This window comes from Heterocephalus glaber, unplaced genomic scaffold (assembly GCF_053883595.1).
Source record: "Heterocephalus glaber isolate CG9 unplaced genomic scaffold, H.glaber_assembly_v1.0 deba00001444, whole genome shotgun sequence".
NCBI classification, from domain to species: domain Eukaryota; kingdom Metazoa; phylum Chordata; class Mammalia; order Rodentia; family Bathyergidae; genus Heterocephalus; species Heterocephalus glaber.
In genome coordinates, this window is record NW_028258297.1 from 8968307 (window position 1) to 8994604 (window position 26298).

Genomic DNA, 26298 nt, shown 5'->3' on the forward strand with positions numbered 1-26298 from the left:
CTGGGCAACTGCTTCACCTGCCTTCCAGCTTCCCACTACCTCTCCCCTAGCCAGGGTCCTCCTCCTTTCAGTCTCTAGAACACACCAGTCCACCCCATCACCCACCCATATGCATCCCACAGAGCTCAGGTTAGGTGTCACCTGTTCTGAGGCCATCTCAGCTCCTCTTGGTCTCAGCTGCATCTCTGGACCTTCTCACACCCCACCCCTGTATCCACATTTGCTTTTATGTTGACTTAATCCCCTCAACCCTAGGTGGCCATGTCTGCCAGGGCAGGGACTCCACTGGTTCTGCGTTGAACTTGAGGCCTCAGCGGTGCCTGGTACTTTCTAGGGCTACTGTCAAGAATGAGTCCTATAATCATGATGTGCACACAGAAGAAAGCGGAGATAGCCTGGAAGGAAGGAGGCTAAACCCCTGAACTTGGTTTCCTCTGGGGTTGGGGAAGCAACCAGGACAGAGTGACTGAGTGTGTGTATACATATGAGGTGGGGATTTTGGCTATAACTGTGGTGATTCTACTTTTCAGAAGGAGAATATAGTCTTCACTGTGTAAATTTAAAGTCAAATAATAATAAACCTGCCTGGCTCGGGTCGGGGAGATGGGGTCAGGCAATCCCAAGACACACTCAAGAACAAAGAAACACCAGGACACACCTGCGATTCGCTGGTGGGTTCTGAGTCTTCACTTTATTACTATGTCACCAGAAGTTACCACCTTCACTTGGTTCACCACAAATGGATGGATGTCATAAAGGAGGGGGCCACAGGGCCACTGGATTCACTCTTGAGAAACTTAACCAGGTGGTGGGGGTCAAGAGCAGGGGCCGGGGCCAGGCCCGCCCTTCACCGCACACACAGATATATTTGTGGAGCCTTATATTATACATCTTATATATAGAAAATATATATATTTATACTATACACAGGCAGTAACGCTGCGAAAGGGGCCAGGACACCCAGGCAGGGCTGTGGGCACCAGGGCAGGGGACTGGGGCAGAGGCGGTGTTGGGCGACGGCTGGACTAGGCCATCCTCCATAAACTCTGGGGTAGGGGATTCCCCCTTCTTGCTCCTTAGAGAATCAAAGGGGTCTTGGGCCAAGGTCAAGGTCCCCCAGGGTAACAAGTCGGGGGTCTTAGTTACATGGGAGAAGCCAGGGACCCCCGGGAGTCTTTAAAGATCAAGAATCACCAGGGCAGGATGGAGTGGTTGACCAATGCTGGTTCCCTGGGAATCAGCCCATCACCGTGACACTCCCGTGTAGGTGAGGAGCCACCCCCACCCGTGTCTATGGAGAAGGCAGAAGCCTGGGCTCCCCACCTCATGCTCTGTGCTTTACCTAGGACAGGTCACTGTCTTCCTGTCCCAGTTCTAAGCTGTTTTAAGGGTCCTTGCAGCTCTAAACTTGGGTGGAACTTTAGTGTCCTGGGTACCTTCTTGTGCTTGATGGTGAGGAGGGTCCCAAATTCCACAGGGCTTTCAGGGGCCCTTTCCTCAAGGACAGTGTGCGAGCAAGGGCAAGCAGAGGGCAGCGGAGGGGAAGGAGATGCCAGATGCTGCTGGTTTGTCGGCTTGGGCCCCCCCAGGTTCCTCCCAGTAGTGGAGTCAGCAGCTCTGTGTCTCATCCCAATTCTACCTTGTCCACCTCTCAGCTCCACCGCTGGTCCCAGCCAGGGTCCTGCCCGATGGTGGATCATGCTGGGTGCCTGTATCTGGGGTGTACCCAAGGAGAGTGAGGGGTGCTTACTGTGATGACTCAGAACCACCACTCCTGGCAGGGCCACCCTGCCCTCTGGCCCGGCACTGGCAGCAGCTGGTTGGCGCCCAATGAGAAACAGATGGAGTCTCTCTAGGCCCACAGCAGGGGAGGCTCCTGGTGGGGTCAGGACTTGTCCCGGGCTCCTGCAGTGGGCACAGAAACACTCCCACGGCCACCCTACTGCTGAGGGCCCCTCTGCTCAGCCCCGAGGTAACTGGCCCCCATGCTGGCCCCACTCCGGCTCACTGGGGGGACTGTCAACAGAGCCCCTTCCCCAGATGTGGAAAATGGAAATCAGCAACATTCGGGGTCCTCTCCCATCCCTGCTGCCCTTGGGCAACCAGGACAGATGAGTTCAGATCTGTGCTTCATTGCTAACTCACTTGTGCTCAGAGCCTCAGTTTCCCCTTCTCCTAAGTGGGGAGAGACACTACCTGTCTGCCTTGAAGTTCCTCCCCCACCACTCCTGTCGTCCTCAGGGCCCTTCCAGGCCCTTCCTCAGAGCCTCAGGCCCACAGTACATGTGAACTGCATGTCTCACCAGCAAGAGCCTGTACCTTTGTTCAGAGCTCAGCCTCCCCAGATTGGGAGCTCTGGGAGGCCGGGGCCACACATCCTCAGGGGCCCCAGCGCAGGTGCCAGAAAGGGCCAGCAAGTGACCTGACTTGTCAGATCCTGGGGGGCCTGGGGTGACAGCGGTGGAGACCCCGTCCCCATGGGCTGCCCACAGCTCTGCTGCTCTGCCTCCCAGTGTGTACTGCGCACAGACGGGCTGCTCTCCCATCCCTAGAGGCTCCAGGTAGAGCATGCTTTGTGCAGTGCTGCCTGCCTGCCCCTTGAGTCCCATCCTCTCTATCCCTTTGGTGCCATCAGCTCCCCTCTCCCACTCTACCCAGAGCTCTCCCTGTGCCACCTCAGGGCAGCATACCCCATGGGCCGGTGCACCATTGGCCCTGTGATCCAAAGCCCACCCCCCCGGCTCCACCTCCCACAGACCTCCCCAGGCCCACAGGACTCCAGCCTCAATCCAGCCTGACCCCTGACTGTCCTAGGTCACTTCCATTTCCAGGGAGGTCACAAGGGTGGCAAATAGGCACCTGCTGAGCAACTCAGGCCAGGAAACAGAGGCATGAGGCCATTGGTGCCACGCACTCGAAGAACCCTGGGCCTCTGTGTCCATTCAGCCCTGGGCGAGGACTCGCTGAGTCCTCTAAGAGGCGGAGGACAGTGATCAGCCCCCTGGGAGCAGGCAGAGCACAGGGACAGGGAGTGACACAGGGAGGCAGAAGTGCTCTCTGAGAAGGTTGAGGCCAGGGGAGGGACCTGCAGGGAGGACGTGCAGCTGGGGCAGAGCCAGCCCTGACTTGCAGCAGAATCAGGGTGTCTCATGGGACCAGGGTCCCCAAGTTCCCCACGATGAGGGTAACACAGAGCAGTGGCGCCCCAGGCTAGGGGCTGGGGACGGTGAGAGGACAGGGAAGAGCAGGCAGGTGCTGGGGGTCTGGGCTGCCTGGGTGCGGGCTCTCCCCTTGGCCAGCTGCCTGAGGGACCCTGGGTAAGTGACCTTGTCCTCCCCAGACCTATTTCCTCAACCATGCAGTGGGGACAGCCCTGACAAGCCCAACAGGCCTGGTGTAGAGGGGGATCTAGATCTAGGGGTGCCAGCTCCCGTGCTGGAACTGAGCCCCCACGTGGCCAGACGTCCAGGCACCATGCCCGTCTCTGTCCCACCATTTCCACCTCTACATCTCAGCTTCGCTTTTCCAGGGACCAGCACTGCCTCTTGGGGTGCTGAGCATGGGCCTGACACAGAGTAGCGCTCAATAAATGCTCGTAGTGTCCTCAGTCCCACCCTCCAGGACCCCGATGGGCACGTGGCCTTGGACACACTGGCACACACACGTAGACACCCCCACACCTGGTGCCCCCATCCCTGCCCCAAGCCACCCTGGGCCTCCATGGAGCGACCTGGAGATGTGAAGGGCTGGGCAGGGTGGGGGTGGGGCGGGGCCAAGGTGGGGGTGGGGTGGGGCAGGCGGTCACTGGGGCTCAGTAGCCCTGGGACTGGTAGCCCTGTGGCTCGGTGTCAAAGGCGGTGGCTGGCTGCTGGTAGGTGCCGCCCATGCTGGCGGGGTCCGGCCCTGCGCTGGGCTCCACATAGGGGGCGTAAGGCATGCTGGAGTCCTGGCTGGGGTCCATGTAGTCCTGGGAGAAGAGGGCCGAGTCGGCGCCAATCTGGTACCGCTGGAAGGCCAGCACAGCCTGGCCCGCCTGGGGACGGGGCCACGGGGACAAGGACGGGAGGGAGGGGATTGTTAGGGGAGAGACAGACAAGAGTTCTGGGTTAGTAGTGGTTAGTTGACGGGACACAGGGTTAAAGATCCTCAAAGCACCAGACATAGAACGAAGCTGTCCCCCGCCTGCTGCGCAAGCACAAGGACTAGAGTTCGATCCCCGGTACCAAAAAGAAAAAACAAAAACAAAAACCAAGCTGTCCCAGCAGCTATCCCATCCAGAGGCCAGAACCACCACATCCAGCCAGAGAGCACCCCCAAGTCACCTGCCCCATGCACCCCAGACCCAGAGGTCACTCTAGGCCACCAGAATGTTTATTTCCTCTGTGGAGGGTTAAGATAGCCCATAAGTCTCTAGCCTTCGAAATATGTGTCTTCTGGGATATTATTCAGCATAGGGAAGAATGTTTCCTAGTAGGACAGAGACAGATCTCTTGGCATTTCCTAAAAACTATCCTTCTGTATCTCACAGCCAGACAGTCATATGACTAAAGTTTTACGAAGGCACTATCTCATGTTCTTTGTCCTTGCCTTTGATCTGATGCCTAGAATGCAAATAAGATGGCTGGAGCTCTAGTTGCCAAAGTAGACCATGAGGATGGAAGATGCCTGGGTCACTGAAGACCCCTCAAGTCATTATGCCAGTCCTGGATTTTAAGTCACCATTACTTGGGATTTCCATCATTGCTGCTAAACCTGAAACACGTAGTCAAACAAATGTAGGGAGTTGAGTAAAACAGAAACAAGTTTCAGGATGTCACGACCTTGACTGTCAGAGCTTGGGCTATTCAGGGAACTCTGACAGCACCTCTGCCAGTCTCACCTGACCCCCGGAGCCCTTCTCACACAGCACACATACGTGTTAGGACATTTTTTTCCAGTAAAACTATTGTTTTAAGACAATGACACTGACCACACCAAGCTCAGGGGTCAAAACCAGCCTTGAGCCAGGTGAGGTGGTGCATGCCTATAATCTCACCACACTAGCAGGCTGAGACACGAGAATTTCAAGTTTGAACTTGGCCTGGGCAATTTAGTGCCTCAAACAAAACACGGCTGGGGATATGGCTCAGTACAAAGGCTCTGGTTTCAATCCCCAGTACTACAAACAAGAGCCTCAAGGGTTATGGCGAAGCCTTCTCCGTGGATCTTTGCAGCCGGCCGCCAGCCTGAGGTGGGAAGCACTATGTTGCCCATTCCTGTTGGAGGCTGTGAAGACTGAGGCCTAGGGAAGGCAGTTAGTGCTGGAGCCCAGCCCTAAGCATGGGGTCCTGATTCTTCCTGGGCCAGTACCCGCTCACCCCCTTCCTTTTGGTCACTCCCCTGCAAAACACTAAGTCAACCAGGAACCCAAAAGGGCCAACTGTGAACAGGCCGGAGTTGTGTACACCTGGCGCTCTGTCCCAGAGGGTTCTAGAAGCCCGGTGCCAGGCATTACTTGGAGGACTCTGGGGCAGCCTTTCCCGGGAGGCAAAGCACAGGGGCCTGGGAAGGGGAGACCATGTCTAGGGAAGTAGGGCAGAGGAGTGCACCTCGTCAGTGGGCTGCTGGGGGCTCAGAGCTGAGCCTCAAGAGGTGGGGTGGGGACAAGGAGCTCCTGGGGGCACCTGAGGTGCTGGTGAGCCTGTGGGAGCCCAAAGGAACGAGAGCAGGGTCCGCAGGCCTGGTCCCCCTCAGCTCCCTACTGTACTCGGGAAGGGGGCTGGAGCAGATAGCCTCTGCAGACCCTCCCAGGAAGCAGGCTCTGGCCACTGGAGCCAAGGATGTGATGGTCTGGGGGTCAGCCCTCGGCCCTATGGGCTCAAGGCCTCCTGTGGCCAAGCAGTTCAAGGGGGCCCAGGACAGGGACAAAGGAGCGGCCTAGGCCCACACCAGATGAGGCTGCAGAGGGGAGGCCAGGAGTCCTGGTCAGTCCTGGGACTTGGGGTCCACCTGGTGCTCTTCCTAGCACACTCTGCAGCATCCCCCTGGGCAGCAGGTAGTCTGCACTTGTATGCCTCTGGTGCCAGGATGCTCACTCCTGTGGTGCTCAGCTCTAGCTCGGCTTGGGTGCTGCTCCTTGCCTCTTGTGGAGAGGAGGGCTGGGGGCAGGGGCAGGCAGCTGAGCCCAGGGAGGGAAGCTCTGCAGGGCTGGAGGCCCAAGTCCTCTGGCAGAGCAAGGGCTGGTCACCCCTACAACAGAGCTTACAGAGGAGCCCAGCTCTCTGGAGAGAATGAATGAATGAGTGACTGAGTGAATAAGTACAAGAGCTTACACTTATTGAGCATCCCTGTGCCAAGCTCTGTGTTGGCCTGTTCCATCTGTGCAACCCCCTGGAGAGGCCGGTCCATTATCATCTGTCAGCCCAAGGAAATGGACTGAGGCTAAGAGTGTGCAGGGGTTTCTCAGTCACCCAGCAAGGGTAAGCAGGACCAGGCCGAGAGAGCCCCGCTATCCCAGGCTACACCCCTCCTGGCAGCCACTCTCCAGGGGGGTGCAAGATCATCCTTCACACCCTGTCCCCAGGACAGACCATCACACCCTGGCCAAGTACCTTGGGCCATGGACACTTCCAGCAAGCAGAGTCCCCCCAGCCTACTAAGAGCCTGTGGCCCATCTGGGGGCAGCTCTGATGTGTCTGTCTCCCCCGCCCAGTCTGTGGGCTCCTGGGGCCAGGGACCCTGTCTAACTCATCATAGGCACAAAACAGCTGCTCAGTAAATGTTTACTGAATGAATGAAGACACAACAATGAATGAAGAAGGCACTGAATGAAGGAAAGAAGTGGCGAATCTTAAACCCTGGGGCCGGGGGATGGCTGGGGCTGTGCTGAGCCAGAGAACAGCGTGCTGTACTCCTCCTGGAAGGTAAGGTCCTTGTATCTGCGCGCGGCCAGGGCTGCGGTGAGGCTCTGCCAGAGAGAGCAAGGTGAGGCTGCTGGGGAGGACTGGGAAGGGCAGAGGCGCCAGCAGAGGGCCACTGTGACTCAGCACTTCAGCTCCGCCCCCAGAAATCCTGGTGTCCAATCACCCATTCCTCTCTAGAGCCCTGCCCAATCTCAGGGCCAGGCTTCTTCCCTGGAAGCTGTGTGGTCTCCAGTTCTGGGGTGCCTTCTTGGGCCTGAGGTCCCCTGGGGTGACCTTGTTCCTCCTGCCCAGCCTTGAAGACATAAAGAGCCAGAGTGACCATAGCTGGACTACGAGGAGCTGGGCCACAGGTCTCCCCCTGCAAACTCCACCTTCCAATACTGGACTGGGAGGCTGGGCGCCCCGGAAGAAAATGAATATCCAGGGGCCCAAGCAAGAAGAGAAAGAAATGAATGGGCATGATGGGCCACACCTGCAATCCAGCCACTCAGCAGGCTGACATGGGAGGGTCACAAGCTCAAGGCCAGAAGAGGCAACTTGGTGAGGCCCTATCTCAAAATAAAATAAGAGCTGGAGGTTTAGCTCAGTGGCAGAGCACCCCTGGATGTGATCCTCAGAAGGGGTAGGGGAGGCACCTCAGGGAGGATACGGAGGGCTGGCTGCCTGTCTACAGCCCCAAGTTGCCTTGTGAGAGGCTTGGAGGGACAGTGCTGTGGACAGGGAAAGGGGAGTCCAGGGATGGCGGCTGGAGCCAAAAAGACCTTGTGTCTCCACAGGAGGAAGAGAAGGACCGAGGAGAAAGGAGACGGCTAGACTCAGGGAGAAAGGGGTTGGCCTCCACTGCCTGGCCGGTGCCTGCACAGGACTGGTCTCCTGGCTGTCGGGCCCAGGGCCGTGCTTTCTTTGACTCACATTTTTTTTTTTTTTAACTTGAATAAACTAACAATACATAGAGGTCAGATTTCATGTAAAAATTCCAGTTTCTGGCTTCTTGGGAAAAACTAGAAGTGTTGGCCTCTGCAGGTCCCCATCCCCGCTTGGCAACAGGAGCTGAGCAGAGGGGCTCCTCTTAGGATGGACAGGCACAGGCCACCCAGCCCAAGCACCTAGGCCTGGGACCGCTGGCCCCTCCTTCCCCTCATTTTCTAGATGGAAGACAGGAGCCAGGACAGTGGGGCAGCTCTAGGTATGAGACGATCTCCTAGCTCCTGGCCTGGCTCCTTCCCAGCCTCAAATCCTGGAGCCCCACTTTCCTGTGCAGGCCTAAAAGGGGTGCTGAATGCCATCCACAGAGTGGTAGTGGGGTCTGTGACCCCACAGGCAGAGCTGGGAGGGAGTGAGGCCACCAGCCTGGGACCTGCAGGATGGGAACGAACATGGGTGCTATACTCACCCAAGTGAAGATGGAGAAGAAGGAGAAGGCTATGGCAGCCCGGGCTGCGTCGGTCCCTTCGTTCAGTGGGTTGTCCTTGGGCTTGGAGACCTGCCACTGGTTGGCCAGGAAGCAGAAGCCCACGAACCACAGGAAGGCCCAGAAAGCTAGAGGTCCCCAGGCCAGGTGCAACAGGTGAGGGGAGGAACGAGGCAGTTCAAAAGCAGGTCTCCCGTGCTCCCCACCCCAGGCGGGGCGAGGGGAGCCAGGTGGGGGTGAGAGAAGGCACAGGTGAGAGGCAGAGGCAGAAGGGAGCGCAGGGAAGGAGCAGACAGGAGGCAGCAATAAAGGGAGCAGGGTGCGGGGAGAGAGAGAAGGCAATCAGCTCAGGCGCACTTCCCCAGCCTCTGTGGGGCCCCATCTCCAGCCGCATCCCAGACTTGGGCCCCACAGCCCACCCCTGAGGCTGGCAGCTGTCCCTGGAGGACGACCACCATCCTCCACCCTGCTTAGGCAAGAGATCTGGGGGCAAGCAGGGCAGCTCAGCCTGGGTGGGTCTGGACCTTGACTTCCAGTACCTTGCAGCCTCACAAAGTTCTTGGAGAGCAGACATCTGGGGACGTAGCAGGGGAGGGAGCCTTGTGGTGACCCAGGGTCACCCAGAGACGCCCAATGCTGCCCAGGACATTGAGTGCTGCACCCAGAGGTACCCAGGGACCCTGGGGCTCTGTGGAAGTTTGAGAACCTTAAATTTAGTCCTGGTTCCTTCTAGAAGGCCTAAGGGGCCCTAGGCCTGGAAATCAGAGACGTCTCTCCCCAGACCCCCAAGTCCCCAGTCTCAGGGCAGGGTGGCTGAGGCACACAGGTCTGACCAGACAGAGAATCTGCCAAGCCAACTCCTGGGACTCAAGGGACAGGGGTCAGGGGCCTATGCTAGAGATGGGAAACAGGCTCAAAGGAACTGACTGTGTGCTGGGGTCTAGCCACCCCTCATTTGTTCTCCAAGGGACCCACTGGGGAGGGGTGCAGAGGGGTCACTGGAGCAAGACCTGACTTAGCCCTGTCCAGCCCCTGCCCAGGAGGGCCTTGCGCTGTCCTGAGTACCCACGCTCTGCCATGGTTTCGTCGCCCCCTTGCCAGCATGCACCCCTGAGTCTGTGTCTGTGCCTCCCTGTTCCTCAGTCTCCCTGTGGGAAACGGGGAGGGAGCGGTGACTGTCCTGTGGCCAGTGCTCACCAGAGACGCCGATGTCAGACAGGACGGCCTTCTTGCGGTCCTTGACACTGCTGATCTGGGGGAAGTAGATGTCCAGGGCCAGGTAGAGCAGGCAGGTGAGGAAGGCCAGCACGCCCACCGCCACGCCGTAGCTGCAGGCGTTGGGGTTTCGGTTGTAGATGCAAAACTCCTCGCCCTCTGAGGGTCTGTTGAGGTAGCCCTCGTTCACGATGGAGCCAAACACCACGATGGAGAACACCTGAGGGTGGACGTGGGTGCAGTGGGGACAGGTGTGAGCCCTGGCAACAGCTGTCTCCCAGGGCCAGCTCTGAGGCGGGGTGGGTGCCACCTCCATGTTGGCCTGCCACCTGCCCTTCTGTGAGCCACAAGACAGGTGTTGAGCAGGCATTTCAAAGGGAGGCCCAGAGAAGCAGGGCAACTTGCCTGGGGTCAGCCAGAGTGGGATCAATTATTTCCTTCCATAGTGGTAGGAACTGCGAACCCCTCTTACCAGACATGCAGCAGCCTAGCCAGAGAGGTCTTCCTGGCCCTGATCCCAAGGTTCCCCTAGGACTGGCCTGGTGTCGCAGAAAAGGGAGCTGCAGGGCCTGCAGGCTGTGACCCGGCCACTCCCCACCCTGGCAGACTCCCCCAGAGGCCTTGCTGTCCAGCCCCACCCCCACCTGTGTGTCCTCTGTGGGGCCATGTCCTGGCTCTACACCACTTCCCAGTTGCCAGGGCAACCATGGCCCTGACGAGCAGATAGGTGACAAAAAAAAAAAAAAAATCACAGCAGTCACAACCCTTCAGCCTCATTCAGATCTTTCCTGAGACAGGTAGGACAGCTCCATAGGCAGCCAGTGAGATGGCCCTGTTGACCCATCCTCTAGAATCCACATCCCTTGAGGGCACTGGACCTAGTTAGTGACTTGCTTCTAAAGGATAAAATATGGCAAAAAAAGATGGGTTTCACTTTGAGTGTAGGTCACAAAAACCATGGCCCAGCAGCTGCACATGTTGGCTCATGCCTATAATCCCAGCACTCTGGCAGGCTGAAGCAGAAGGATTCCAAGTTTCAGCCCAGCCTGAGGAACTTAGCAAGACCCTGTCTCCAAATAAAATATAGGCTGGGGATGTAGCTCAGTGCAAAGGCCCCAGGTTCAATCCCTGGTACTCCCCTTCCACCCCAAACAAGACTGTGGTGGCACCCATGTATAATGCCAGCGCTCAGGAGGCGAGGCCAGCCTGGGCTACATAGAGAGTTAAAGGCCAGCCTGAAGTACAAAACAAGACTTAACTCAGAAAAAAAAAAAAGACCGTGGGGCCGGGGATTTAGCTCAGTGGTTCTGCCGCCTGCCCCACAAGTACAAGGACCCGAGTTCGATCCCTGGTACAAAAAAAAAACTATGGCTCCCACTTTGCTCACTCTTTGCCGCCCAACCCTGCTGCTCTGACGCAAGCCAGCTATTTACTTTTTCTTCTTTTGCAGTGCTGGGCCTGGAGCCTAGGACCTTGTGCATGAGAGGCAAATGGTCTCCACTGGGCCGCACCTCAGCCCTGTTTGATTTCCCACATGGCCGGGACCTAAAGAAGTCCCTGCTCAACAGCAGAGCTGAGGCTCTGCCAGCAGCATGGAAGTGAACCTGAAACCATCACCCTCAGAGGAGCTGGCAGGCGAGACTGCAGGCCTGGCTGACACCGGCTGTAGCTTTGCAAAAGAGCTGGTGGCAGCAGCAACGGCACCCAGCTAAGCAGATTCCTGACCCACAGAAATAGTGAGATAACACATTTGTTGTTTTGAGCCACAAGTTTTGGGGCAGTTTGTTACACGCCAACAGCTAACACATCAGCTTTCTGCAGATGAAGTGGTCAAGGCACAGGTGGGGTTTTTTGTTACTTGTTTTGCGGTACTAGGAATTGAACCCAGGGATGCTGTACCAGTGAGCTATACCCTCAGCACTTTTTTATTTTGAGACAGGGCCTCGCTAAGTTGCCCAGGATGGTCTCGAACCTGCAACCCTCCTGCCTCAGCCTATTACAGGTGGGTGTCACCACACCTAGCTCAAGGCACAGGTGTTGTGACTATGCCCAAAGTCACACAACTGGAACCTGACAGAGCTGAGTTCTAAATCCAGAGACCTGACTTAAAGTTCGTGCTTTCTCTTTGGGCTTCTTGCCTCCTCTGAAACCAGGTGGGACAAGCAATCCCTGACCCAAGGGACACATGCTCAAGAAGTGTCAGCCCCTGTGATGAGCTGGAGGTGGAGTGTGGAAGAGACTATTGCCCATGTCCACTCGTCTTCACTTTCCATTTTTCCTACAATAAAAAACTATAATTCGGATGATCCAGGTACGTTTTCCGCCACAGCGGTCACCAAGGAGAGTACTTGTGGGTTTGGGGGAGAGAATGAATGGTGCTGTCAGAATCATTCCCTAACCTTATCTACTGCCGATGTCTAGACAGTCACATGCCACCTATGATGTTCTGGCTGGCGATGGACAACAATGATGGTGGCCCCATGAGACTGGTATCGCCCTAGTTTGTGTGAGCAACTCTGACATTTACACAGTGACAGAATGGCCTATCGCATGCTCAAGCTGTGTCCCCTTTGCTAAGCAACGCCCAACTATATTTTACCTGGACTTTATCTTCTCCAGGACATATGAGTGCAGTAGTAACACATAAAACAAACAAACCTGCATTTAATGGGAAGACTGATGAACATTTTTCTTTAAAGGAAGGCAAATGTTGGAACCAAAGTTTGGAGACCACTGATTCATGACACTGTGTCCTTAAGGGGGATTTGGACCCAAATGGGCACCAGGAATAATGGAGAAAGAAATTGTGGGGCTGGGGATTTAGCTCAGTGGTTCCACTGCCTGCCTAAAAAGTACAAGGTCCCAAGTTCGATCCCCGGTAACAAAAAAAAAAAAAAAAAAGGAATTACGGCTCCTCCACCCAACAGGTTATTATTCAGCCATAAAAAAAGAACAGAGCACTGACATAGGCTATACAAAGATGGAAGCTGAAAACAAGTGAAAGAAAACCCTGCAGTAGAAGCAAGGCACAAAGCGCTCGGGTGTGGCTCAGGTAGAGCATGTGCCTAGCAGGTACAACACAGGCTGGGCATTTAGCTCAGTGGTTCCCCATCACCTGCCTCGAAAGCACAAGGTCCTGATTTTGATACTTGGTACCAAAAAAAAAAAAAAAACAGACACAAGAGGTCACTGGCTGTGTGGTTTCTTTTCTGTGCTGTATTCATGGATGGCAAAATAGAGAGAAAGCAGGCTAGTGGGTAGCAGAGGGTGGGAGAGTGACAGCAATCAACCTGATTGGCAATTTGTGCTGGTCCCAGTGAAGGGAACAGAGACTCAGAGAGCAAGTGTGACACTGATGTTGGCAGCACGGGCTAGGCTGGAGCCAGGTCTCCTTTCCACTAGCCAAGCTGACCCTCCGCCTCAGGAGGTGGCCATGAAGAAAAGTTGGCACAGTCAGAGATGGAGGGACCAGCAGGCACAAGTGTGACGGATCAAGACTCAAGTCCAGCCTGGCGCTCAGGAGCACGGGAGGGAAGTGACACAAAGCCAGGACCTGAGAGTCACTGTCAAAGGGACTTCATACTCAGGCAGGCCAGACAGACTCTGGACACTGGCAGGCAAAGGCTGCCTCCTGCACCAGCTGCCTGGGCCAACTGCCATTCAGCCCTTGTGAACTGTGAACTTGAACCTGGGCATCAAGACAAGTTCAAGGCTCCTACCAGAAAACTGCCAGGTCAGGTTTCTGAGGCCCAGTCTCCACCACCAGATGTCACCAAACCAGCAGAATAGAAAAGCCTTTCTGAAAAAATAAACTGTAGAATTGAGGCGGGGGGGAGACTTTGAGGAACCAGGAACAACAGCAAGTACATTCTGAACGCTTCGTGGATGACTCGAAATTCTTGATTTTTTTCAAGGATATTCTTTCCTGCATATGTCCTCAGAGTATCCTGTGTCCCTATAAGGTTTTATCCCAGCTAACTGTTTAATAGTTGCAGGTCCTTGATCTCCACCGCTGAATTAAACTTAGGCCCCGATGGACAGCAGGATGCAGTGGAGAGAGGCCAGGACCCCAGGCTTCGGGCTGGAGAACTTGTGGGAGGTGGTGAGGAGAGGACGTGAAGAGAGGAGAATTTTACTGTATTTATCAAGTTCAAGCATGGATCAAAGTAGTGAAGAATGTACAAAAAAGATTAGCAGTGTGAATATTGACAAACTTATAAAGGATTTTTCACAGATAGAAAAGAAAATGATAAAAACCAGTGGAAAGAATAACATACTGGAAATTCAGTTGGAAAAGAGTACCTGTTTATTAAAAGTAATGCAAACAGGGCCGGGGATTTAGCTCAGTGGTTTTGCCACCTGCTGCAAAGCACACGGACCCGAGTTCGATCCCCAGTACCAAAAAAAAAAAAAAAAAAAAAAAATCTCAAAAATAATATTGCCAAACTTGTACATGAAATAAAAATCAAAGAGGGAGAACATAAGATAGAAATAAGCAAACTTTATCAAGATATGCAAAAAAGGTGAATTAAATGAAGAAAAGCACAAAGATCTAATAAAAAGGAGATGGAAATCTCAGAGTTCAATGCAAAGTTAATAACTCAAGAAAAAGAAAAGCAAAATGAAATAATCAAACTGCAGCTGGAGTTTGATGCCAAACTAGCAAGAGTTCAGACTAAATCAAAACCATATCCAGATGCTACTATTTCCCCACAGAGTATCTACAGAACGAAGCTTCAACATCTTCAAGAAGAAAAAACAAAGAGGTTGCAATTCTTTGTAATACCATTCACAATTTGGAGCAGCGCCTTTCTATTGGCAAAGATTCTCATCTTAAATGTAGACGATTTTGAGTATAACAGTAAATTCATTAATTACTATTTACTTTTTTTAAAAGCAATTGAAAAATTCACTTCCATTTTCAACATAAGCTTACTGCCTAGATAGCCTGAATAATAAATGAGACAGCTTTAAACATAAAAAAAAGAAAAAATAAATTTTATGTTATTTTGTCCCATCCCCCCTTAAGCCCCTGTCCCCTCCCTATATACAAAAGCTTTGTAGAAAAGCCTTTTGAACAGAGATTTCAGACAATGAAGAGTCAGACAGACCTGCCGGATTCAAATCAGTGACCTGCTGCTCATCCTGTGTGGCCCGGGCAAGTAACTTAACCTCTCCAGTCTCACACTGGTCCTCTATAAAAATAAACTTCTTGGGCCTGGGATTTAGCTCAGTGGTTCCGCCTGCCTTGCAAGCACAAAGTCCTGAATTTGATCCCCGGTACCAAAAATAAATAAATAAATAAACCTCTGTGGTGGGGTAGAGCTCAGGGTATAGAACATGTGCATGGTGTTTATGAGGCCCTGGGTTTATCACACACACGGGGTGGAGTGGGGGGAGACAGCTTTTCTTTTCTTTTTTTTTTGTACCAGGGATCGAACTCGGGTCCTTGTGCTTGTGCAGCAGGTGGCAAAACCACTGAGCTAAATCCCCGGCCGAGACAGCTTTTCTTTAGATTAATTCTCCTCCAAGGAGAGCCATGTGCAAGTGCCTAGGGCAGGGCAGGCCTAGCAGGAGCTTAGTCAGGGACCTCTCCTTCTTCAGAGGCCCCAGAAAAGGAGGGTAAACACCAGAAGGCCCCTCCTGAGCAACACCTCCTAACAGTCATCTGCTCCTGGGCTGAGAGCTGGGACCAAGAGTGTACCCCTTCCCAAAGCAGGAATGAGAGGGAGACACCTAGGAAGTAAGGTTGCTGAGGGAGGCAGAAGCTGGTTTCCAGGGCCTTGAAGGTCAGGGTGAGTTCAGGACCCTTGCATACTTAAGAGCAACCGGTAGAGTGGCCTGATCTGACTTAGGTTTGGACAGAATCACCCAGGCAGCTTGGAGAGAAGAGACCCCCAGGAACTCCTACAGCGCTAAGGCCATGAAGGTGAGGCTTGGAACTGGCACAGGCAGCACGGATGGGGAGAAATGGGGGGCTGTTGAGCATCTGCTGAAGACAGTCCCTGAATCTGCCAAAAGGTCCCAAATGGGACAAGAGAGGATGAGTGAGGAGCAGGCGGGGTCGGGGCTCAGTGGGAACAGGAGACAGGGTGTGCTCCTGAAGACCTCATATCCCAGGCAGCCTGAGCGTCTACAGAGGGAGAAACTGAGTCTCAGGAGGGAGGGAACATCTCCAAACACTCACACACAGGACCCTGCGTCTCTCTAGGCCCCTACAGGACTCAGCCTCCTCTGCCTTTACTGAGCAGTTGTCTCCCCATCCTGACTGGGAGCCCTCCAAGAACAGGACATGGCTTCTCTGCTCCACCAGGCTGATGCTCCCACTGCTGTCTCACAGCCGCATCCAGGACCTGCCTGGTCACGCAGCTGTCAGGGTGGATGCAGCATGTGGCCCCGAGACTCTGAATGCAGCATGGGTGCCCTGGCCCAGGTGGCCTCCCTGGGCAACTTGTAAAGGCTGGATCTGCAGGGACAGCAAGGGCCATGCAGAGTGGTCCAAGGAGACATCGGAGAACTGGAAATTCAACCAGAAGGAAATGCCCCCCGGCCAGGGGGAAATGGTCAAAACAAGTGGCCCTGCCTCTGGCAGGGGCAGATGCACAAAAGCCAGAGAAGCAGGGAGGCCAAGGGTGACAGCTGGGGGGACCCTGAGGCTTCAGGGGAATGGCAGGCACAGGAAAAACCACCTTCCCTGAGCTAAAGGAAAGGGGAGAAAAACAAACCAGTCAAACAGGCCAGGTCTCTGCCAGTTTCCACCCTCTCTGAACCCAGCCTTGAGCATTTTTAGAAACAGGTTCCAGATGGTGCTTAGAAAAACAAATGAGGGCCGGGGATTTAGCTCAGTGGTTTTGCCACCTGCTGCGCAAGCGCAAGGACCCAAGTTCAATTCCCGGTACCAAAAAAAAAAAAAGAAAGAAAAACAAATGGGAAGAAAGGAAGCTCAGAGTTAAAGACATTCAGGATCTTGGGATGCTGGGTTCAGAGGTGCAGAGAATCAGAGCCTAGTACTGAGCTCTCCAGGGTCCCTGTCCTACTCAGCACCCCCACCCCTAGAGTGGAAGAGTGGCACAGCCACAGAGACCAGAAACTGCCCTGACTGCACCTCCATATCCTCTCTCCCTTCTTTCCTCCCTCCCTTCCTTCCTTCTTTCTTTTTTCTTTTTTTCTTTTTGTATTGGGGATTGAATGTGGGACCTTTGCACCGAGGTACATCCCCAGACCTTTCCTATTTTTTATTTTGAGACAGGGTCTTGCTAAATAGCCCAGTCTGGGCTATCATCCTGCCTCAGCCTCCTGAGTAGCTGGGATTACAGTCATGTGCCACCACATCCAGCTGTGTTCCTACTTTTTTCATCCATCAGACATGAACAAACATCCCTGTCACCCTTGTAGACTGTGGAGGGACGTGGTGAGCCCAGCCACCTTCCCAGCCACTCCCCCACTCCAACCTTCCTGGTGGATCTTATTTACAGGTCTGCCTTCCCCATGAAACCCTGAGGGCGCCCACAGTTCCATGGGGCCCCAATGGGAAGCCCCATATGAAACCATCCCATCAGTCCTCTAACCCATGGAAGGAAAAATGAATCTGACTGCATCCCCACAGAGCAGTCTGAAACTTTGGGAGGCGAGGCTTGGAGAGGCCCCCCGCACCTATTCCAGACCCCAAGGAGTCCTATCCCCACCCTCAAGGGACCAGATGGCAGATGGAGCCAGCAGGGCTGTGCCTGGGACTCACTTCAGGGCACCACAGAGGTTCCAGGGACAGCTACACAGGGCCAGTGTGGGGACAGAAGTCCCTGTTCCTCCAGGAACTGCCCAGAGGCCTGGCTGTCAACATCCTAGATAAATGCTGGGTTTCCCAGGTGAGCTGCAGAGAGCTGACACTTGGAGCCCAGATGGTGTTATCTATATGGCCCTGCACATCTCTGTCCCCAAGCTAGAGGGTCTGCTCAACAGCTCTCCACCTCTTGGCCTTGGCCACCTCTCTGGCCTCCCCGCCTGTCCCTAGTGATCTCTGGGAAGCCAGTGCATCCTGGCTGAGGATAAGGCCTGTGTCCCTAGGACAGCTCTGCAGTCCCCGAGGGGAGCCTGCTCTTTGCTACAGCCCCTCCTGGCTTCCTGGTGGCCTCAAGCCACCCCTTACCGATGCACCAGTTGGTGTCCCACTGCCCACCCAGTCTGGTGTAGGGGTGTCACTTCAGCCTCCCCTTATGACTCTGAATCACTCCATGTCCCCACCCAGCCCTGGCCACTGTCACCATTCTCCTGGCAATAACAGGATTCTGCATACCCTCACAGCACCCAGTCTCTTCAAACCTTAGTCAAAGCATGTCCTCCCCTGCTGGAAACTCTATTGGGGCTCAGCCACCTGTGATATGAAATCCTTCTCCCGACTGCCAACCCCATTCCCCTGCCTTCCCCTTAAACTCCACCCTGCTCCCCTCCATTCTTCCCAAGCGAATCCTGCCTCAGGGCCTTTGCACTTGGCAGCCACTCTGCCTGGGATGCATAACTTCCCTAGACCTTCCGTCAGCCGGCTGCTCCGCACTCACACCTCAACAGTAGAGACACCTCAGCAGAGAAACCCGGACCAGAGTCCCAGAGCTAAGATGTTCTTGGCTCCAGCTCCATGATAACACCCTTACATAATTTCTTTCTTCCTAGACCCAGAGGGAAGGTCAGGTCAGGAAGGGCCCGGAGGGCAGTGACAGTGAGTCTGGGGACTGGGGAAGCATTCCCTCCTCGGCTCCCTGGCTTGTGTCTCTGCCTGCACACCTCTGACACAGGGAGTTTGCTCCCCCCAAGGGGCTGCAGTGCCCTCTCTGGAGCTGAGTCCCACCTCCCTGCCAGGTCCAGCCGCAGTCCTGATCCTGCTGAGAGCTGAGAGAAGAGTCAGGCTACAAGGGGCCAGTCCCAGGTCACGTGAGGGACAGGGTGAAGCCAGGGCCGGGCACCGGAGGCCCCAGCCAGCCACTAGGCTTCTGAAGTGGCCCGGGGGATTAGGCAGTGAGCTGCCCCAGGCTGTCCCCGCAGTGATAGCGAGGGGGCGGGGTGCACTTGGCCGGGCAGGGACCTGGCCAGAGGCCTGTCCAGTCAGCCCTGAGATGTCCCCAAGACTGTCTCCTCCTCATCCTCCTGTGGCTGGGAAAGCACAGGGCCCTGGAGCCTCATCAGAAAGGGGGAAACTGACCCCCCAGAGGGCTCGCTTGATTTCCCATGATTCCTGCTCAGTGGGAGACACACTCAACCCCTATCCCCAAAACTTCTGACACCCCAGACCCTGCTGCCTCTGCCCTTTCCAAAGCTAAGAGTAGGGGAAGGGATGACATCACCACCTGGCAAAAGGATTGCTAATGCCAACCACATGCTGCCCAAGCAGTATTAGGAAACCAACCCCGGGCCTTCACACTGAATTACATCCCTCGTCCCTTTTGTATATTTATTTCTGTATTCTGAAACAGGGTCTCCCTAAGTTGTGCAAGCTGAGTTTGAACATGTGACCCTCCTGCCTCAGCCTCCCAGAGTGCTGGGATTACAGGCCTGCAGCACTACATCCAGCTGCTGGATCCATTTTATTTCTTTTTTTTTTTTTGGTACCAGGGATCGAACTCAGGACCTTGCACTTGCGAGGCAGGCAGCTGGATCCATTCTATAGATGGGGCAACTGAGGCTCTGTGGGGCCACCAGGCTGGGAAACTCAGGACTGACCACGTAGGTGCCCACCAGTGCCCACAGGGCCAACACTGTTGCTTCTCTCTGCTCAGGAGCGGCTGGGCCCTGGGGAGAACCATGACACTAACATAACAGAGGCAGTCCCCGCCCTGCAGTGCTTGCCGCCTGACCAGGGTGCTTGCCACTGCCTTACCATTTACCATGCCTCCTCACCCTCCCCAGCCTGTCTGCCTGCAGTCCTCTCAACTACACTACGGAGTCCAGGCTGGGCTCAAACTTGCAGTGATCGTCCTGCCTCAGGTTCCTGAGTGCTGGGATCCCAGGCATGCACCACCACGCCCACACACTCCATATTTTAACTGGATCTGGGCCACACGCCCTCCCTCGCCCCTCCTTGGCTAAGACCCGGAACCTAGCAGGCTCTCTGCGTGCTCGTGCTCGCAGGGCAACAGTGTGTCCACATCCTCTGCTGGCTGGCTCCAGGGCGGGACACTACATGCCCTCACTGGCTGCTGCAGAGAGATCTATTAAGGACACATTTGGTGGTGAAGGTCAGAAGACAGAGAGGAGGGAGGCAGCCTGCTGCAGCAGGAGGAGCCCTGGGGATGGTGACATGCACAACTGCTGTGAGGACCAGAGGGCCGGAGGGACAGCTCTTCCTAGGTGGGGGTGAGGCTGAGGATGGAGGAGGAGAGGGGAGAGAAGAGCACAGGGTCTGTGTCCTCCAGCTGGTGAGGGGCACAGCATCCAGTGGCCTGGCTGCCGAAAAGGGAGATGGCCTAGAACTGATGACCAGGGGCCCAGGATGGGGAGGACACAGGGGTGACACTGGGGACAGTCGGGACTCAGAGGCCCAGAGCTAAGCAGCACAGCAGTGCGCTTCAGTGTGGGAGCCTAAGGATGGCAGTGACCGGCTGAGGCAGGTGGGAGCCGGACTGTGGGGGAGGGGAGGCCAGGGTGTGGAAAGGCCACAGAAGCAGGCACAACAGTGGCCGGGATGGAAGGCAGGGGCAGTGCTGGACAAAGGAGACTGAGGCCCAGGGACAGTGCTGCCCCAGGCGGGAGGATCATGGCCTGGCCACCCAAAGCCCCAGCAAAGGGAGGGTGTGGTGGAAAACTGTCCCCCTGAGCAGTGATGGAAAGCAGGGTAGGAGACAGGCCAGGTTACAGTGCAGCTTACACAAAGAAGCCACAGACCTTAGGACATTGGGGGGGGGCACTGAAGACGCAGGACACAGATCATGTTCTCCTCGCTATGAGTGAGCTACCTGAGGAGCCCCAGCTTGTTGGGGTCCCTGCATGGTTGCAGCCTGGGTCTGGCAGCTTGGGGCTGTCCCTGCCAAACAGCTGCACTCCCCCTCCCAGGCCCCTTCCCTGGTCCCTCCCTGCCCAGCAGAGGAGAATGAGCACAGCTCCATCCCTGCAAGAGGAAGCATCCCTTTCCCAGGAACTTGGGGAGGCTGCCAGTGACATTCTGCTCTGCTCACACACACGGACCTGGGGTCCCTTCTGCTGCAGCCCCCACAGAGCATGGGATGGAGGATTTTTTTTTTTGGTACCAGAGATTGATCTTGGCAGGCTGCGGCACCACTAAGCTAAACCCCTGGCCCCTGGGGTGGAGGTTTGTAGTTGTTGTTTTGCAGTACAGGGATTGAACACAGGGCCTTCATGCTGAGCTACATCTTCAACCTGTTCTATTTTTTATTTGAAACAGGGTTTCACTAAGTTCCCCAGGTGGGACTTGAACTTGCAGTCCTCCTGCCTCAGCCTCCCAGAGTACAGGGATTACAGGCGTGTACCACCATGCTTGGCCTGGTGGTGGTTCTTGACATTGCTTCTTTAAACAGAAAAATTCAAAAGCCCCCACCTGCAGCCACTAGGAACACAACTTGGGTTCCCTGAGGGTAATAAAGTTGGGCGCCACCAGCCCAATCCAGCTATGCCTTTCCCTGACAGATGGGGAAACTGAGCCCCAGATGGCACTGACATGTTGCTTGAGCCACACAGGCAGGCAGGGCCACAGAGGGCTGCCACAAGGCACTCGCCGTGACCTGCTCCCCACACCCTGCTCGCCTCCCCTCCCGCTGGACAGCTGGTTCTTCTGGTCTGAGTGCCAAGCATGAGTCCTCCAACCGCCCTGCCATCTGCCTCTCCCTCCCTCTCACCCCTCTCCTGCTCCCCTCCCAGCCTTTGTTCTTTCTCCCCCAGGCTCAGGCTGGCCTATAGCTCTGCTCAGCAGGTTATGGGCCTCCCCACATAGCTGGGGACTTCCTTCCTCAGGCAGAGCCACAGCCGTCCCAGCCACCAGCCAGCCTCCTGAGCCTCAGCTTCCAGCTAGAGTGGGGACCACAGAACCTGCGACGAAGAGCTGCCCACCACCACCCAGGCACAACCCCTTGTCACAGATGAGGAAACTGAGGCTGGGAGGAGTGGGGGCTTCCAAGGTCCTCCATGGAGGTCCTACTTTTGATGCTAAACCCCAGGTTCTCTCGTGCTCCCCAAGCCCCCAGTTGCCCTTCACCTGAGGAAATGCCTAAGACACCTGCCTGAAACCCATGGCCAATACCTTCCAAAGGCCTCTTGGCGGCTGACCCTGTCCCAGGCGAGGGAGCAGCCAAACAGACGGCTCCAGCAGGCAGGGAGGCAAGAGGGTTCCAAGATGGTCAGTGACAAATGCCAAACAGGATGACCACAGGCCTCTGGCCAAGACACCTGCCCAGCGCCCCACCGAGCTCCACAAGGTGGCCACAGGAGGCCTGCAGACAAGGTTCCAACCGTGGCCCCGACAATCTCAGGCCTTGGGCCAGTGGCAGTCAGCTCTCCAGGCCAAGGCTTGCTTCTGTCATCTGTAAAATGGGGGTGAGGATTTGTGCCCCTCTTACAGAACCCTTAAGAGACCAACCCTGGGGGCTGGGAGCGCAGCTCAGTGCCAAGTGGGTTCTTAGCATGTGCAAGGCCGGGGCTGGGGATTTACCTCAGTGGTTCTGCCGCCTGCCTCTCAAGCGCAAGGTCCCAAGTTCAATCCCGGTACAAAAAAATCAACCTGTGCAAGGTCCCAGGACCACAGTAATAACAATGAAAAAGAGGAAATAATAATAAATTCTAACAGTGGCAAAATTTCTAACATTTTATCATTTTATTTTGCCAAAACAGATTTTTGAAAACCTTCTTATCAACCAGCACTGATACTCTTTCTCTGCAGGTCATCAGTCCACAAAACCAGAACGAAAACCCCAAATAAAAGGTGGTCCTTTACTCTCAATCAGTGCAGCTGGGCTGTAACTGCATCCGTCCTTCCTCCTCTGGCTCCAGGTCAAGTGAGTCACTACCAACAGTCACGCAGTGGGTCAACAGCCCAGCCTCTTGGTTCAGATGGGGAGACCAAGGAACAGGGGTAAGTAGGTGACACCAGCTGAAGGTCACAGCCGCTGCCTGGAGACAGAGGCAGGAGTGGCAGCCAATCTCGCAGCCCCCAGTCAGCACTGCCTCAGCTCCCCCAAAGCCCGGGTCACAGCAGCCTGGCCTGGTCAGTGTCCCAATTCAGCCACCCCCACTCAGCCAGGGAAGCAGTGACGCAGAGCTCAGATGGCCTTAGTCAAGGGATAAGCTGAGCCTGGGAGGCCCTGCTCTTGCCAGCCAGACCAAGGGGCTCTGTGGCTCAGGGCCTGGGGGATGGGGGTCCAGGTCTAGTGAAGCCCAGCAGCTTTTTAAAAAACAGAAAAAGATCTTTCATGTAAAAATCTTACAAAGTCACAAGTTCATGTGCTCACGTTGCTGGGCCCCTCCAGGGCCTGGAGAGGGTACCAATCCTCTAGGACTGAGGGGCTCATACAGGACTTTCAGTGCTAAAGCCAGGAAAGTTCCAGCAAACCAGGGTGAATTAGTCACCCCACACCTGGAATTCATGAAGCTCATTGCCCACTGTGGGTGTGTGTGTGTGGGTGCGTGTGTGTGTGTGTGTGTGTGTGTGTGTGTGTGTGTGTGTGTGTGTGTGTGTGTGTAGTGCCGGGGAATGGACCCAGCACTTTAGCACCGAATGACATCCTCAGCATTTTTAAATTTTGGGGACAGGGTCTCACTAAGTTGCTAAGTTGTCCAGGCTGGGCTCAAACTTTTTTTTGGTGCCAGGGATCGAACCTGGGTCCTTGCACTTTCGAGGCAAGTGGTGGAACCACTGAGCTAAATCCCCAGCCCTGGGCTCAAACTTTTGATCCTCCTGCTTCACCCTCCCAAATTGCTGGGATTACAGGTGTGTGCCACCAGCCAGCTCCAAATATTTTTAAAAGACCTGAAGAGACAGTATCATATTAACTGCAGCCTTCCCTAAATCCCTGTGATCTCCCAATTTTCTCCATTATGGTAAAATACATATAACATGAAATTTACTTTTCTGGTTTGTTTTCCTCACTCCCAGCCCCAATGCCACAGTTTTAAGGGTATAGTTCGATGGAATTAAGCATGTTCATGTTGTTACACAACTGCTACATGAGATGTTTATATTTTCCAATAATCAGCAGGTATTGCTTTAATGGAATTTTGTGAAAAGCTTATTTGTTTTCATCTGTTTCCCAAGGTGTCAGTCAGTCTGTATCAGATGCCTCTGCTTGGACCAAGGGAGAGAGCACTGGCATGCAGGTGTGGGCAGGGCTGGGAGGGATGGGGACATGGGCATTGGACCCTTCTGCCTTTTCTAATTGTGAAATCTCAGGATTCGGCACTCTCCCTGCTTTGGGGACAGGAGATCCGGGTTCCAATGCTTGTGTGACACTTTTATGCTCGGTTACCCACAGCCAGTTGCTTGGCCTCAGGAAGCCTCAGTTCCTTCAGTGTAAGCTTGGGGACCTAGTTGGGGTCTGTGCGCTCTTTTCCCTGCTTGCCATGTCCTCCGTTCACCCCGATGTGCATGAGCATAACCTCCCATCCTGCTAGGCCTAATGGGACTCCCCCTGCTCCACACAGCTCCTCCCATTCCAGGCAGGGAGACCCCTCCTAACTCTCACGGCCTCTGCCTGGGGGCACCTAGCTCCCTCCCCAGTAGGACTGAGGGCTCCCTAAGTACCAGGCAGGGTCTGAGTCATGCCATCTTCCCTCAGGGCCTGGCAGACTCAATAAAGCTCTGCCAAATAAAGCCATCACAGGCACCAATGACCCAAGCAGACAACACCCACACCCCCGCACAAGCCAGCGCCTTCACCCTCCCAGGCCAGAGGCTCCAGGCTGGCAAACCTGAGCAGTTACACAGCTGGCCCCCCTAACTGGTGCTCTAGGGACTCTAGGAGCTGGAAACTGTCACAGATGAACACATTCAGTGCCGCAGCCCTCATGGATGTACCTTGGGTGCAGGGACACAGACACCAACAAAACCAGGCTTCCCTGTCCTCAAAGCACTGCCCACCTGGTGGGCATTTAAACCTGGTCACCGTTCCTGCAGTCCCAGGAGGGGATCTAACTTTTTTAGACAAAGAAAGTGTAGCTCAAGGCAGGCATAGTGGCACATGTCTGTAATCCTAGCACTGAGGGGGTGGGGGAGGCTGAGGCAGGAGGATTGCTGTGAGTTCGAGGCCAGCCTATACTACATAGTAAGACTCTGTCTCAAAACACAAAACAACAACAACAAAAGATCCCCCTCCCAAAAAAAAAGAAAAGAAAGATTAGCTTCTTTCTGCTCTGGGAGCCAGAGGTAACTACCCAAGCTGGCCTGATGCATCCCAGCACTCTGGGAGGCTGAGGCAGGAGGATAGAAAGTTTAAACCCAGGCTGAGCAACTTAACATCTTGGCAAGAATCTGTCTGAAAAGAGAAAAAAAAAAAAAAAAAAAAGTCCAGGGAAGGCCCTGAGTTGAATTCCCAGTACTGAAAAACAATAAAAAAAAACCACAACGAAAGCTGTCCCACCCAGCCACCAAGCTGGCACCCTAGGGTTCCTGATAGTGTCCCTGCCCAGTGTCCCAGTCCAGACCCTTCCGCTCCGGGCCCACCAGGAACTGCACAAGATTCACCAGCCAACCCAGGGGCCCCCAGGACCACAGCCCCCAGCCCAGCAGGCTTTCTTTCCCAGGTTTAGGCCAAGCCACCTGAACCCCTTCCTCTCTGCTGACTCTGTCCCAGCCCCGGCCCAGGCTTGCACTGGGTGCACTGGGGATCCTGCAGGTCCTGACAGGGCCTCAGGGGCCTCTGTACTTCGCCTGGGGAGGGGACCTTCCTCCCGGTCACGGACACTGGCCCACAGGCATCCAGGTCCCTGTTGGGGGAGGGGTTGTTCCGGATTCAGGAATTGTCCAAGCCCAACGGGGCCTCAGGAGGCTCCTCCCACCCTTGCTATAAATTGGAAACTGAGGCATGACAGAAGAGGTGGCGTTTTCCACCTCAGAAATGAATTCCTCGCTCCCTGAGAACATTTCTTGGGTGGTTCCCAGCCCAAGGTCACGCGGCACAGGAGATGCAGCTCCCGGAGGAAGCCAGGTCTAGAGCTCCTGTACCTCTCTGCCACCTTTGGGGCTCAACCACACAGACCAGATCCTATGCTGTGTCCTCTCCAACGTCCATCTGCGGCTTTGAAGATCCGGGCGGAGATGATCCTCGCCCTGATCAGCAATCCCCCTCCCCCGGCTACCTAAACCTGGGGTACATCCCCACAGCCGCGCGCGACCGGAGCCGTTAGCTGCACAGTCGCCGCCTGGAGGTCACGGCGACGGGGGTGGGGAACACGCGAATGGTGGCTCTCCCGGGAAACGGGGGTGTCTGGGAGCCGGCACTCTTCGCTGGGGTCCAGGAAGGAGGAGCGGCCCACGCAGTTCCGCGGACGGGGTACCTCTCCGTCGGCTGGCGCGCCTCTGGGGCCGGGGGTGTCAGAGTGACAGGGTATCCGGGTATTGGGGCGCGCCGCTTTCGCCCACACCCCACCACGGCCGCCGGCCAGTGCTTACCCAAGACACGACACGCAGGACGGTGTGTGGCTGCCGGACCAGGGTGTGAGGGTCGAAGGCGCCCCCGGCTTTGCCAGCTCCGTACGCACCCCCTTCCATCGCGGCTGCAACGCGCGGCGCCCCCCGCTCGGCGCGCGCCGCCGACCTGTGCGCGTGCGCGTGCGCGGCGC

General features: G+C 55.3%; 1 protein-coding gene and 1 pseudogene across 5 annotated transcripts; one reads left to right on the plus strand and one right to left on the minus strand.

The window, feature by feature from the left end:
• Positions 1–664: 664 nt before the first annotated feature.
• On the minus strand, positions 665–26289 carry Syngr1 (synaptogyrin 1). 4 transcript variants are annotated; one of them, XM_013072481.2, is made up of 4 exons: positions 26129–26288; positions 9511–9748; positions 8296–8441; positions 665–3967 (listed from the first exon to the last, which is right to left on the minus strand). In XM_013072481.2, the coding sequence occupies exons 1-4, from the start codon at positions 26225–26227 to the stop codon at positions 3812–3814; spliced, it is 639 nt and encodes a 212-aa protein (XP_012927935.1). In that variant the 5' UTR covers positions 26228–26288; the 3' UTR covers positions 665–3811. The 4 variants fall into 4 exon arrangements, with proteins under 4 accessions (XP_012927935.1, XP_004845635.1, XP_004845636.2 ...); XM_004845578.3 differs by having other exon boundaries at positions 665–4033; positions 26129–26287; XM_004845579.4 differs by lacking the exon at positions 665–3967 and adding an exon at positions 6748–7194 and having other exon boundaries at positions 26129–26289.
• Positions 7194–14682, plus strand: LOC147827463 (coiled-coil domain-containing protein 152-like; annotated as a pseudogene). The gene is made up of 3 exons (XR_015452282.1): positions 7194–7442; positions 11682–13935; positions 14044–14682. The product of XR_015452282.1 is annotated as a coiled-coil domain-containing protein 152-like (transcript).
• Positions 26290–26298: the final 9 nt, after the last annotated feature.

Coding starts and splice junctions, on each gene's coding strand:
- Syngr1 (XM_004845578.3), bottom strand. CDS start 26,227: ATGGAAGGGGGTGCGTACGGAGCTGGCAAAGCCGGGGGCGCCTTCGAC. Junction 9,749..26,128: donor TCCTGCGTGTCGTGTCTTGG/GTAAGCACTGGC, acceptor GTCCACCCTCAG/GTGTTCTCCATCGTGGTGTT. Junction 4,034..8,295: donor TCTTCTCCATCTTCACTTGG/GTGAGTATAGCA, acceptor CCCCGTCCCCAG/GCGGGCCAGGCTGTGCTGGC.